Source organism: Erpetoichthys calabaricus, chromosome 9 (genome assembly GCF_900747795.2).
Source record: "Erpetoichthys calabaricus chromosome 9, fErpCal1.3, whole genome shotgun sequence".
Classification (NCBI taxonomy): Eukaryota; Metazoa; Chordata; class Cladistia; order Polypteriformes; family Polypteridae; genus Erpetoichthys; species Erpetoichthys calabaricus.
The window spans coordinates 110,732,396-110,747,991 of record NC_041402.2 but is presented as its reverse complement, the minus strand read 5'-3'; the positions used below and the strand labels follow the sequence as shown (position 1 = coordinate 110,747,991).

Genomic DNA, 15,596 nt, shown 5'->3' with positions numbered 1-15,596 from the left:
ACTGCAAAATATTTATTAAATAATCAAAAGACCTGCTTTTAGAAATTAAGAAAATATTGACTTGAACATATGTTTTGACCTTAAAATAGTTTAAGTTGACATGGAGATTTAAATGTGAATTACTCCACTGAAAACTGGCATGGGCAACTTTTAGTCATTTCTAAATATACATATGCATCAATTGATTTAAAACAGGCCAAATATATATATATATATATATATATATATATATTAAAATAATATGCTGTATGCCCTTTTTTACCCTCCATAATTTGAAAGGTTTAATTTACAAATATGGTATTGGAATTTAATTTATTTAATTGACAACATCAAATTTAAGTGAAACATAACTGAAAAGCATGGTATAAGTTCTCTAAAGCATAGTGGCCACTGTACTATAATGATCATAATAAGGTAATAACATCAGAATATGAAAAGTGGAATTTTTATGACATTCCAAATTCTCTTGTATGTTCACTTCCATCCATCCATCCATTTTCCAACCCGCTGAATCCGAACACAGGGTCATGGGGGTCTGCTGGAGCCAATCCCAGCAAACACAGGGCACAAGGCAGGAACCAATCCTGGGCAGGGTGCCAACCCACCGCAGGACTGTATGTTCACTTCACTGTTTAAAATTACTTACCTGCATCACATTTATAAAGCAGAAAGAATATGTAATATTGACTTAAATTATATGTCTCCATTAAAGTGCGTTAGTAATCACTGCCTACTACATGCCAAAAGCAACAAGAAATTCAAAAGTCAAAAAAAAAAATACAATGGCTGTGCAAATTAATCACAACATCCTTTTGTCAGAGTATTGCTGATTGTATAGCTCCTCACTCCATGCTGGTTTGGATTTCTAAACACTTCCTGATCAGTACTGTGTAATATTGCTGAAATGTCTCAGGACAACTTTCCACTCCCTGCATCATCTGTAGGTGAGATGACTGTAAGCTACAAAGAAAATCTTTCATTCATTTACTGGAAAATACTTTAGGAATTACTATGACTATTAAACAGATGGAAAATATTGAGATTTTTGTTCCAGTTCTACATGTCTGCTGTTACATTAGCCCTGTATGTACAATCTTGAATATCACTCTGCCTTGTTTTATGTTCTTTTGCAGAATCATTAAAAATCGTGGGCAAACTGTTGACTGTTTTTGAATGAATTAGGGGTTTCTTCTCTTTGTCCTTCTTTTTCTTCAAAACAGCCAGTAATGAGTCTGCTTTGAACGAGAGCTTCATCATTTTTCATCTGGTCAAACATTTTATTTGGTAACTGTAAAAGAAATATACATATAACAGTTTAAACAGTATGAACAATGTCAAAGCAGTACATGTCAAGTGCAAAAATGAAGTGTCACACTTTCATGACTCAAAAACTGGTGCAGATGGTGTTGCTTGTGATCTCAAGTAGTGTGAGGCATGAATGTGCAGGAATTGGATAAAGAAAGGATCATTGGAACAGCATGGAAGGAGCAGTGGAAGATATGAGTGGCTACCAGCATGTGATGGTAAAATGTCAGCTGAATAAATTTTAAAAAATAACAGATTACTTTCTCATACAGCTCAATAATCAAAGGACAGTATTAAATTATATTTCAACATACATCAAAGCACTAACTAAAAGTAGAAAAAACAAATGAATGTTAATTTATTAAATGGCACACTTCATTACATATCAGTCAATACACATTCACAATTTCAAACCAAGAATGAATGTGTCCCAAATGTTCAGTTAACAACTGGAAAAATGTTAAACTGTATTCTCCTTAAATAATCAGTGTAATTCGTGATAATGTTCATAACTATTTCATTAAAAAAAGATGTACAAGATCGTGCTGCCTTTAAATTGTGCCACAGAAAATTCAAGCAATGGTCACTTGAAAGTCTCTATTCTTCAAGCCTCAAGGCGGAACTGAATATATTTTGATAATTCACATGCACAAAGTTATGCTAAAACAATGTGGGGTCCATAGGCCCAGAATCAAACTGCATTAAGCAATTTTCCACCAAAACTGAAAAAAAGAAATATGTTGATGACTAAAGCCTAGCCTCCATAATACTACATGACTTTTATAGTTATTTTTAGCCACAGACGTAATTTACAAAATCTTTACATAGTTATGTAATTTGACATCTCTATGGACTCAGTCAGTCCAATAACTGTACAATGCATCCAATGTGGCCACTAGGAAGCAGAGAAAGCAGAGGTGTGTGTCTGACATTTTGTGTTTGTTGTACCACGACAGAATTAAAAAAGGAGCATGAAAGGGTAGAGATTGTGGTTGAGCTCACCATATCATTAAATCTTTTGTGCAGGCAATGGTACTGTCAGGCAAAATGTCAGCAATTGCAGAGGTTACGTTGGACATCCCCTAACCCTATCTCTAACCCTAATGTGCTGCTGGCTTAAGCTGGGTTTGCTAATAAAAATTTTTAACAATACATTAAATTACAGACACAAATTTACTACCTATGTAATGTTTGCAAAATAGTACCACCTTCAGGGAATTTGAGGCCATGCACCATATGCCCCACATTTAGCATATTAATGTTAAATTATTTTATAGTATGACCTCTTCAACAATTTCTGACAATACCTATTTCTTTATTTACTATGTGGAATACAATTGATATGACCAATTTAAAAAGTCATTTTTTGTTCTTTAGTGATTTTCCTTAAATGTGATTATTACAAATGAGTTTAAATTGATTACTTTTTTATCCTTGCACACAATTTTTTCATTAAACTGAAAAAAAAATAAAAATAAAAACAGTACTTCTTATTAAGACAGGCCACAATTACAATTACACTGGCAATTTTTACCTGATGAAACCCAGATGACAGAAAGCATGGTGTATTCTCGTCTCTTGCAATTATTGTCTTTATATGCTGTGTTCTGAAATAAGCAAAACTAGTATGTATAAATCTACCGAACTTTCATAGTTTTCATATACTATACATATTTTATGCTGATGTACTTAATTAGTAGAACTAAAAGACAGAGCAATAGTTAAGAGCACAGGGTTAAAGAATTACTGCAAAAATCATACAAAATTACTGATTCAACTGTTATTTAACAGTTTAACAGTAACCACTTTTACCTTGGCTCCACATGTGGAAATCTTCTTCCATGGTCATTGAATTCTTTATGGTTCTTCAATGATGAAGTTGCTGTAACAACATGAAAAATGCTCATTTTCAAAGAAATCCAAAAAAGTATTTGTTTTGCACAAGTCTAAAAGATAAAACCTGAAATTGTTTATTTTTGAAAATTAACATGCAAACTTTATGCCCTTACAATATTGCTGCTGCTTCATGTTTTCAGTATTCTCTTTACATACAAATACTTGTTAAAAACCAGGAACCATTGTGGCATGTTATTTAACACTGCTGCCTTAAAACTCCAGATTGCTGGGTTCAGTTTCAGTTTGTATGTTGTCCCTAAGCCTTTCTGTTTTTGTCAGTGTACTCTTAAATATTTTTTGGATCTTTTTAAAATATTTCTCTGAGCTTCATATTTAATTTTACTATTTATGCTCTTTTTTGCCTTTGCGTGATATCATTTAATGTTTCTCATCAATTTTTCTCTAAGGAGATCTTCATTTTGCATTGCTGCTGCCAAAGCTTCAATTGATGTATCAAATGACATCTCATTTTAGAGTGAGGAATTGTGGACACTCCTCATGTTAAGGAAAAGATCTCTTGCATTATTATTTTTAAAATTCAGCTTTATTTTAATAATTTCAGATACTGATAAAGCATAGTCATTGACTTTGGGTTTTGCTCAATAATGGTAGTTCATCTGATAAATCGATCCCCATGTGGAATATTTCTCTCACAGTTTAATAAAAAGCATTAAAGATAACATTAGACAACATTTTTTTTTAAGTTTTGCTTCCAGAAAAAACTAAATGGTGACTAGGCTGGACAGCTTCAAGCTGAAGAAAAATAAAATCTCACATTGACTGTATAATGTATCGATTTAGAGATATGCAATATTAACTTTTATTGAATCAAGTGTGTTTAATTGCTTAATGTTGTTGACACATTGCATTAATTCAATTGAAGTAAAATGTTTTGCTGCTTATTTGCACTGACGACAACAACTGGCCAGTACTAATGGAGTCCACCTGCCCTGATACCACTTTATCATCATTGCAATGTCCTTGTGAAACCTTTAACCATGTTCACCATTAAGTGCATCTTAAGTGCATCAGGATTAACAGGGAAAAACTCTTCATGGTTTTGCATGCTTGAAGCATGTTGTCAACCAGCTGGATGTAGTATGGTGTCCTATAGTTGTCAAGAAAATTCTGAACAAGAATGCAATTTCCACCAGCCCCACTTAACAGACATTTGAACTGCTTGTCATTGATAACATGGACCATCATAGATGTGTTCCTTAATCTTGGCCTCAGGTATTCATGGAAACACTTGTCTCAAATATCAAAATCCCTCATCTTCCTTTTTCATTGCTTTCACAAATTTGTCATCTGTTCAAGTTTTACACAAAGTGAAGACAAAAATAGCTTTGTTGGTGTATTATCATGGTTTTTATAGGACTTGCCAAGTCCATTACTAAGTTGGTCTATTCTCACACCTTAAGATTTTTACACATTCAGATACAAAAACACATAGGGATCCTGTAGACAAAGTCTCTAGTGAAAGCCTAATTGTCAGTCACCCCACAATATTATATTTAGCATCCCCTCACATTCACATATAGATATCTTTAAATAGACAACAGAGAACATGTTTCCCAATATTTTACAGGAGTCTTTACTTGCATAAATATTCTTAATTAGACAACGGAACCATAATATATCTCACAGTATTCAATATGAGTCTCTACTTAAGAACTTACTTATCACCAGCACTGACAAATATACGGGTGTCACTGCTACACAATTAAAAGCACTTCTCTTTTGGTTAGGCCACTTACCAACCAAAAAAATATGCCCTGCTTTTACTGTAAAGGTCTCTTCTTTCGAGGAGCGACCACTTAGCCTTGATAAACCCTAAGGGCAGGTAATGTGGCTGCCCCAAAACTTAATTTTCAATTTATTATTTCAATCACCCTAGATATTAAAACAAAGTATATGCATTTAAAAGCAATGTTGTATGTATTAAATGAATAATAATACAAAATAGAACAAGAAATAATAAGAGGATAAGATTGGTAGTAAAATCTGGATGTATATAATCTTTAGAAAAAGCTTATGGAAAATTATAGATGTCAAAGATGAGTGTCATTGGGCAACTTCTTGATTTAGCAATCGATGTTGTTCCACTGATGATTAGATGAAATGGTTCTATGTCTCTTGTCCTCTCCTTACATTGCTTGCACCCTGGTGTTGCTTTGCCTTCTGCTGATGTCGCTCTGATTTAACCCTCAAACAAGGAATATGTGGGATTCTGAAACATATGATGTCCCACACAATTGATTGGCTGCCTGTCAATATGAAAGATGTCTTTGTTCAAACTCTCTGATCGGTTCAAGTATATCTATTTCCCTTCTGTTCACCAATTTGCCAATTTTCCAACAAATTTGGCAAATTTAGTCCCCGCCGCCCATCTGTTCTCAGGCTGTAAAAGTAATCAATACAGCTTCCTTAAGTGTTAAATTCATTCTGTCCATTTGAGCAAAGTATGTTTTAAAATGATACAATTTAACTGTCCTTGTAAGATTAACTTCATTTTTGCTTGTGTGAGCATAAAAAAAAAACAGAGAAAATTTAAAACCCACGACACTACATTTTGGTCAACAAATCGTTTATGTGCAACACTTTTCTGCCTTAGAACAAAATGGATATGTAGTGGCCAGGTCATTGTAAGCATTTTCAGCTATGCTGTCCCATTTGTAAAATGGAACAACATTTGGAATATCTGTATCCCTCCTAGCAGTGTCCCTAATTTATGATAAACACATATGTTTCAATTGTAGTTGAAATGTATATGACATAACACCACCCAAGGGATTGCTTCACATGAGCTGTTTACTGTTATGGGACGATTATTAAGATATCAATTTCATTTGTAGAAAATTATAGGTCATTCAATTTCTTACATCAATTAAACAGATACCATTATAGCAATGCAGCTTTTTGTCTATCTGGTTATGTATGTATGTGGGCAAAATATTAAAATAAAATATGAGAAGAAAACATAAAATAGACAATTAGAATAAAATGGTATGTGATAGGAGAGTTTAAAGGTGATTTATGTGATCAGCAGGCCAAAATCCATAAGAAACACCCAAAAATGTTCAGAAAGCAAATGAAATTTGTACATCACAAATTGTGCATCTGCAAGGTTTAAACTGAGACATTAATTAATAAAGATGCAAACAAATTATCAATATAGAGCTCTCTAAATGTTGTAATCCTGAGAATTTTCCACAGTTTCAATGCCACAAGGGTTGCAGAAGGTTGAAATATGTGATAATGACAGGTGCTGGTCATAAAATTAGAATATCATGACAAAGTTGATTTATTTCAGTAATTCCATTCAAAAAGTGAAACTTGTATATTAGATTCATTCACTACACACAGACTGATGTATTTCAAATGTTTATTTCTTTTAATGTTGATGATTATAAATGACAACTAATGAAAGTCCCAAATTCAGTATCTCGGAAAATTAGAATATCAATTAAGACCAATGCAAAAAAAGGATTTTTAGAAATGTTGGCCAACAGAAAGGTATGAACATGAAAAGTATGAGCATGTACAGCACTCAATATTTAGTTGGGGCTCCTTTGGCCTGGATTACTGCAGCAATGCGGCGTGGCATGGAGTTGATCAGTCTGTGGCACTGCTCAGGTGCTATGAGAGCCCATGTTGCTCTGATAGTGGCCTTCAGCTCTTCTGAATTGTTGGGTCTGGCGTATTGCACCTTCCTCTTCACAATACCCCATGGATTTTCTATGGGGTTATGGTCAGCTTATGGTCAGGCGAGTTTGCTTGCCAATCAAGAACAGGGATACCATGGTCCTTAAACCAGGTACTGGTAGCTTTGGCACTGTGTGCAGGTGCCAGGTCCTGTTGGAAAATTAAATCTGCATCTCCATAAAGTTAGTCAGCAGCAGGAGGCATGAAGTGCTCTAAAACTTCCTGGTAGACGGCTGTGTTGACCTTGGACCTCAGAAAACACAATGGACCAACACCAGCAGATGACATGGCACCCCAACCATCACTGACTGTGGAAACTTTACACTGGACCTCACGCAACATGGATTCTGTGCCTCTCCTCTCTTCCTCCAGACTCTGGGACCTTGATTTCCAAAGGAAATGCAAAATTTACTTTCATCAGAGAATATAACTTTGGACCACTCAGCAGCAGTCCAGTCCTTTTTGTCTTTAGCCCAGGAGAGATGCTTCTGACGCTGTCTCTTGTTCAAGAGTGACTTGACACAAGGAATGCGACAGCCGAAACCCATGTCTTGCATACGTCTGTGCGTGGTGGTTCTTGAAGCACTGACTCCAGCTGCAGTCCACTCTTTGTGAATCTCCCCCATATTTTTGAATGGGTTTTGTTTCACAATCCTCTCCAGGGTGCGGTTATCCCTATTGCTTGTACACTTTTTTCTACCACATCTTGTCCTTCCCTTCACCTCTCTATTAATGTGCCTGGACACAGAGCTCTGTGAACAGCCAGCCTCTTAGCAATGACCTTTTGTGTCTTGTGCAAGGTGTCAATGGTCGTCTTTTGGACAACTGTCAAGGCAGCAGTCTTCCCCATGATTGTGTAGCCTACAGAACTAGACTGAGAGACCATTTAAAGGCTTTTGCAGGTGTTTTGAGTTAATTAGCTGATTAGAGTGTGGCACCAGGGGTCTTCAATATTGAACCTTTTCACAATATTCTAATTTTCCGAGATACTGAATTTGGGACTTTCATTAGTTGTCAGTTATAATCATCAACATTAAAAGAAATAAACATTTGAAATACATCAGTCTGTGTGTAATGAATGAATCTAATATACAGTTTCACTTTTTGAATGGAATTACTGAAATAAATCAACTTTGTCATGATAATCTAATTTTATGACCAGCACCTGTATAGCATCAGCTTCTTTGCCTTAAAATGCGTCCTACATTGGTTCCATATATTTAATAAGTGGTAGACCTAAATTAAACATTAACACTAGAATTACCAGAGCCTACGGAAAAAACTCATAGATCCGGCCCACCTTAAATCCGTTCACACCTCTCCCTCAGCGTCTTTTGTCCTGTAAATGTGCCGATTAAGACAAGCAGCAAGCAGCCTGCTATTCCATCCCCCACCACAGCAGACTGTGCACAAACATCTCCCAGCTTATGCCTTGATTGATTATCTGGGAGTGAATTAAGTGCTGGAGTTTTAGAGTGGAAATAATAGATTGTTATTTGGTACACATGCATTTCATGTGTGTTCCGTTTCTATAATAACTGGCAGGAGGGAACAGACCCCATTGGGACAGTCTTGGGTTAGATGCCCAAGGCTGTAGTCTTCCATGCTTTTCAGCATGTTGGAGACACCCACCAAAGCTACAAAAAGTCAAAGAAGGAGAATACCCCCAGAGTCTACGAGAGCGGGGGCGGAAGAAGACTCATCGGCTGATAATAAGGTAACGACTGGACCGGAAATGACTATGAGTAAAGATAGCACAGTACAAGGGAACACTACAGTAATCGGCACACCTACAGCCACAACAGCAGTCCACAAACTGCAGATATGTACCTGTGGATGGAGGAAAATAACATCCCACCGAGGGTTGAGGATTTACCAGGGAAAGAAAAAGTGTTTGAGGGGAGAGAGACAGGGGCCTTGCATTGATCACTTTCTGCAAAAAGGGTCAAATCAGTTGAGTGAAGTGCAGCAGCTGGATGCAAACCATAGCTTGCAGTGCATCAAAACCGCTGTCATGGAGAAAGTAAACTCAAGCACAGAATTAATGGTGGAACGAACATCAGCGCTGGATTCCACACAAACTCCAAGACCTGCAGTCGAGCGGAAAACTCCCAGGGCACAGGCTGTGAAGTGGCCCGGTGCTGGGGAGGAAAAGCTGTGGCAGATGGTGAATTCTGACTTGACCTTAACCCTCGAGCAACTTCGAGGCACAGTGGATAAGAAGTTGGAGAGAATGGGAGACATTATTTATCAGTATGGGGAAGAACGCTTCAGAATACAAGAACCAAAAGGCGCTAAGCAGGCTCCAACCCCACCAGTTTCCAGGAGGCAACAGGAAATTAAGCGTCTCGTTCAAGAAAGGAGATGACTTAAGAAACTTTGGAAGAAGGCCTCTGGAGTGGAAAAGGAGGGCATAAGCACTCTTCAAGCTGACATTAAAATCCGTCTGGCATCCCTCCGTTGAGCAGAGAATCTATGGAAACGAAGAAGGAAGAAAGAACAAACAAGAAGTCAGTTCTACAAAGATCCCTTTAAATTCCTAAAGGCTCTTCACCAAGGAAAAAAGTGGAGTTCTAAAAACAACAAAGAACGAACTGGAGGAGCACTTGAGAACAACACACGCTGATCCAAGGCGCTATGAAACACCTGGCCATCCCCTCAGACATTCCACCAATCGACCCCCCCCAGTTTATCAATTGAGATTGGCACTCCAACATGGAAAGAGGTGCAGAACACAGTCCATCGGGTGAGAACAGCATCAGCCCCTGGGCCAAATGGAGTCCCGTACAAAGTGTACAAGAATACACCAAATGTAGGTTTCTTTGGAGGCTCATGAGAACAGTATGGCAGAAGAGAACCATACCCAAAGTGTGGCATAGGGCAGGTGGAGTCTTGATCCCAAAGGAAAAGGATGCAATGACCATCAACTAGTTCTGTCCAATTTCCCTGCTTAATGTGGAGGGTAAAAGGACACAATGAACATCAACCAGTTCCGTCCAATCTCCCTGCTTAATGTGGAGGATAAAGTCTTCTTCAGTGTCATTGCATGGAGGATGGCAGAGTATCCGTGCAAAAATGAATACATTGACACATCTGTACAGAAGGCGGGGATATCGGGCTTCTCTGGGTGTCTAGAACATGCTAGCATGATCTGGCACCAGATCCAAATGGCAAATCTGGAGAAAAGGGACCTACATGTAATCTTTTTGGACTTCGCTAATGCCTTTGGCTCTCTGCCACACAAACTCCTTTGGTCTGCATTCAGCTTCTTCAATATCCCAGACACCATCACAACTTTGGTTAAAGCCTACTTTCAGGACTTGCAGTTCTGCTTTTCAACTCCAGAATTTAAAACTTCATGGCAGTGCTTGGAGGTAGATATCATGGCTGGATGCACAGTATCTCCCTTGGCGTTTACCATGGCAACAGAAATCATCATTCGAGCCTCAAAATGAGTCATAGGGGGCAACGAGTTAGCTCTTGTTTGCGCCTCCCTCCCCTCAGAGCCTACATGGATGACATTAGCCCTTAACTACCACCGTCCCATGTGCCAGGAGATTGCTCAGAAAACTGGAGGAGAATATCAGTTGGGCCCGGATGAAGGTAAAGCCATCTAAGTCGCGCAGCATCTCAGTGGTGAAGGGAGTGCTTGCTGACAAGAGGTTCTTCATCGGAGATGATCCAATCCCCACAGTATCGGAACAGCCTGTAAAGAGCCTCGGAAGGTGCTACAATGCAAGCCTGAAAGACAGAGACCAGGTGAAAGAACTGCGCAAGGACATTAATGCTGGCCTACGGTCCATCGACAACACCCAGCTACCTGAGAAATTAAAGACCTGGTGCTTCCAGTTTGGTCTCCTACCCCAGGCATTGTGGCCCCTCTCAGTTTATGAGGTCCCCATCTCAATGGTAGAGAAGCTGGAAAGAGGAGTCACAGCCTACATTAAAAAGTGGCTCAGAGTTCTGCGGAGCCTGACCACCACAGGCCTCTACGGAGACGGTGTCCTCATCTGCCCCCTCACCAGCCTCACAGAGGAGTACAAGTGCACTAAAACACGACTGCAGAAGACACTGAATGGTTCTCAGGACAAAGTGTTGAGGAGCAACGCACCAACCTTGGCTCCTGGTCGTCAATGGAGACCAGCAACAGCAGTGAAGGAGGCTATATCAGCTCTCAGATATGATGACATTGTGGGGAATGTTCAGCATGGAAGAGGAGGCCTTGGCCTTACAACTAGCCGCCCAGCCTGGAATAAAGCCACTGCTCAAACACGGAGGAGGATGGTGGTGGAGGAAGTACGTCGTCAGGAAGAGGCTGCAAGGTGGGCCAAGGCAGTCTCCCTTGGCAAACAGGGGCAGTGGACACAGTGGGACAGTGTCGAAAGGAGGAAGCTTAGCTGGAACGATGTGTGGGCCATGGAGGCGAGGAGTCTGAACTTTACCATCAAAGCCACTTATGACGTCCAGCCAACACCAACCAATCTCCATCAGTGGGTTGGTGAAGATCCAGGGTGTGCCCTTTGCTCTAGGCCAGCCTCCCTCCGGCATATACTCACAGGGTGTAAGACCAGTCTCACCCAAGGGCGATACACTTGGCACCACAACCAGGTCCTAAAGAGCCTTGCGCCCACAATGGAGGAAAAACGATCTCTCATTAATGCCCTTTCACCACCAATATCTAATCACCCATGGACGACTGCCTTGGTCCAAGATGGTGCTACAGTTACCAGCTCCACACCATCGGAGAGAAGCCAGCTGTACTTAGCACGCGATTAGAAACTGCTGGTAGATATTGGCCAACAGTGATGTTTCCTCCGGAGATTGCCACTACTACCTTGACACCTGACATGGTGCTCTGGTCCCCTTACATTATCGAGCTCATCGTACCCTGGGAGTATTCCGTGGATGAGGCATACGAGTGGAAATATCTACGCTATGCTGAGTTAGCTGCTGAAACGCAACATCGCGGCTGGACCATGGAAGTTCACCCAGTGGAAGTTGGATGCAGAGGGTTTGTGGCAACATCTACCATCAAACTGCTGAGAGACCTGGGAATTAGGGGCCAGAGCCAGCGTGCAGCCATCAAAGCTGCATCAGAGGCAGCGGACAGAAGTAGCCAGTGGCTTTGGATGAAGAGGAATGCCCCCTGCTGGGCCCCCAAGTAACAAGCTTAGGCTGCCATGTATAAGTTCATGAGATGTCAGTCATTTGACACCCAAGTGACTCTCATGACTAATTGGGCATGGGACGCAAGCTTAGGGCCGACCACCCTATAGCTGGCCACCTCTGGTGAGGGTGTATAGTGTGAAAGGCCGAAACACCCCATGAGCCAGATGAACACTACTGATGATGTGTCCCAATATTCTACAAACTTCTCCAAGTCTACCATTCACCAACAAGCGTAACTGAACCTATTGTACGTGCTTGCACAAGGATAGTAACATCTCATTCTGTGTTTCATAATCTGTGTAAACACATTGTTAAAACAGAAATGTCTGTCATATTTTAGTAGTAAATGAGAAAATGTTGGCATAAACTATATAATAAGTGAAGCCTGAAGTCCAAAGATCAAATAAACACTTTCACAAAATGTTCAAGTGTAAGGCAAGAGCTTCCGTGGCGTAGCAGTAAGATTTGCTGACTTGTAACTAACAGTCCCCGGTTTGATCCCGTCTGCCCTCTGTATTTGCCGTTTTCAGTAGTGAGGTGCTCTTATTGTTAATATTATACAGTACACACATACATTTGGTTTGCGTCTGTAACAGACGGTGTACATGTACAGGACTTGTGAAAGTTACTGTTTTTTTTTCACTTTTATTCTCTCAGCCACAATCGCGATACATACTACCGCCCCCCCACCCAGGGATCTGACGCTGTTAGTTTTTATTTGAAACTGGGAGTAACTGTAGATGTGAGTGGTGTTTTGAGGCAATGGAACTGGACATTCTCTGATCTGGAGGGTAAAAGCTGACACACAAACGCTGGTGAATCTGCCTTCTTCGTATCTCACCGTCACTTGACTTTTTTTTATTCAGTTTTATTGAATGTTCCTGCTCACGCTGAATAAGTTTGCGCCTTATGGTCTATAATGTCAAAAAAAAAACAAAAAAAAAAAAACTGAGACATAGTTATATATGATATTTGGAATTATTCATTTTATGACTTGTAGAGTACATTTCGGAAAACATTGTGGCACGGATGCAACATTATTCATATTATTCATATTCATTCGCATAACACCGCATGTTTTTTTTCCCCAATTTTGCCAGTCCCCACATGTTGCTGTTTCTTTTGTACTCCAGGAAATGCAGAGGCAACAATAGTACAGAGAGGTCAGTTCAGAGCTATATGCAATCATCACATTCAAATATTAACAGTACAAACACACGCAAGGACCCGTCCTTCCTACATTTACGACGTGTGTACCTTGCGCACACTTCTCTCTATACTGTGGTTTCTATTACACACCTGAAAGAAAGACAATATATGTGACATTTTGAAGCAATCATTTTATGACCTGAATAGTACCAACCAGAAAACATCATTGCACTAATACAATATTATTTGAAAACAAACAGCGTCAGATCGGGTGTCAATTTATGCTGCCGCTGTTACTTAGAGTCAGATCAGGAGGGGTGGTGTGAGTGGGGGGAGGGAGTTTACAGCTTGATCGCGATTCAGAGAATAAAACTGAAAAAATCTAACTTTTACAAGTACAATAAATTTATACCCAATATCCCATATACAGTATTTGTCTCTTTCTTTTTTTTGACATTGTGCACCAGAAGGCGTGAGCTTATTCAGACAATATTACAAAAACTGACCGCCGTGAGATGGTCAGGTGGTGATGATGCTGCTGTGCTGAGTACAACTTCTGGTGCTGGGTGCAAACACACACGTCTGCCTTGGAAACAACTGGGAGGCCATCTGGCTACATAGCACATGCTAATGGACTGTTCTGCAGTCACAAAATGCAATAGTGGATGCTGTAAGAGATGTGGCCAATGAACTAAGGAATATAAGGGCTGTACTATGTGATAGTGAAGCAGACTGTTCAGAGTATGGTTGTGGCCAAATGCCTAAGTGACAGTGACACTTTCAATAGGGATGGGAAGCACTGTATTCAACATGTTTCAGGAAAATTCATGCTACATTTTACATCCTGCTATTAATTTTCTGCACTGCATAACTCATCAAACTATTTTGTGTCTGGCAAGATGAAAGAAATGATAAATAAAGTTACCAATATTGTCCAACACATTTGCTCTAGTTCAAATACAGCATTGACTTTTTAAAATGTTGCTGAAAGATAGCGGAGTGGAGTATGGGAACCTCCTGCGGCATAATGATGTATGATGGCTGAGCAAGAGACGAGTTATAAGGCGTTTCTACTCCCTGTCAAATGAAGTAATGGAATTTATCTTAAATCATAAATCTGTCAGAGCAGAAGAGTTTTCTTTGTTCATGCACAATGCAGAGTTTATGGCTTATGTTGCATTTCTGTGTGATTTAATTAGCCACTTAATCAAATTCAATTTGCACCTGCAGGGATGTGGTGAAATGCTGGGGAGCTGTTTAACAAAGTAAACCATTTTGAGCAACCCTTGACCTATTTTTAAACAATCTGAAGAGAAAAATGTTACATTTTCCCACTCTGCATAATGTCACGAGCTCTGTGAATACAACTGCACATTCTATGACAAAGGCACTTCTTATCAATCTCATTGTGAAATTCAAAACACACTTTGAAAATTTCAAAATACAGCTTGAATTCTTTTTATTTGTCAGAAACCCTTTTGCTGTAAAACAAGTGGCACATGTGCAGCTAAAGCCAAGACTTTATTGCCAAGCACAGATGAGGTGTCATTACAGCAAAAGATGATTACAGAGTAACAATGAGCTCAAAGCTAAATTCAACAAGGAGGAGCTGTGCACATTTTGGACACAGTCTGCACAGCAGTATGCTTAATGCAACAGACTTGTGACATACATTTTGATCATATTTAGATCTAGCTACATCTGTGAGTTGGAATTTTCAACAACAAACCTCATTACAAATCAGAGACACAACAATCTCACTGATGAGCATCTCAACCAGTGCATGCAGCTTGCATTGACATCCACAAGCCTGTCTTTGACAAACTTACCATGGATAGACAGTGTTACCACTACCAGTATCAAGGTGTGTATTACTTGCTTACACACATTTCATTAAACCTGAAATGTGACCATTTTTACTGAACATGCAGTGGTGTTTGCCCATAATATCTGGACTAATGTGAAAGAAAGTCCATTCATTGTTACAGCTGTTTCAGTATAAGTGCAAGTAACACATGGCATACTGACCATCCAGTATTTTCTGGAATTGGCACTCACGCCCAAAGATTGGAGTGTCATTGGGTAGGGACATTAAAAAGCCAGAGAAAAATAAACAAAAATAACCAAAATAAAGATTATTAGGAAACTATCAGTTATGTATTCCTGAAGGGGGCTTGTGTCTGGTATTAATGAAAGCAGTGCTGATGTCTTCTGACGAGAAGGTTGACACATAGTGCTCTGCATAGATACTGACCATCTTTAGTGAAAAACAATGGTGGGAGCCTATACTAAGCTTGTAATGAATAAGAAATCAAAAAGCTACCTTAACCCAAGAAAAGGTATGGCAATGGTCAAACAAATGTTCAGTTACC

At 39.4% G+C, this 15,596-nt stretch overlaps 1 protein-coding gene across 1 annotated transcript in view; it reads right to left on the bottom strand.

The window, feature by feature from the left end:
- Window positions 1-224: 224 nt before the first annotated feature.
- The window catches only part of ankrd27 (ankyrin repeat domain 27 (VPS9 domain)), a 494,306-nt gene continuing 478,934 nt past the window's right edge, over window positions 225-15,596 (bottom strand). Inside the window, exons 23-25 of the mRNA XM_051932226.1 lie at window positions 3,118-3,187; window positions 2,840-2,912; window positions 225-1,288 (exon numbers count right to left, since the gene is read on the bottom strand). Coding sequence (XP_051788186.1) covers window positions 1,139-1,288; window positions 2,840-2,912; window positions 3,118-3,187 — 293 coding nt within the window. The 3' untranslated portion in view covers window positions 225-1,138. The remainder of the gene's footprint in view (window positions 1,289-2,839; window positions 2,913-3,117; window positions 3,188-15,596) is intronic.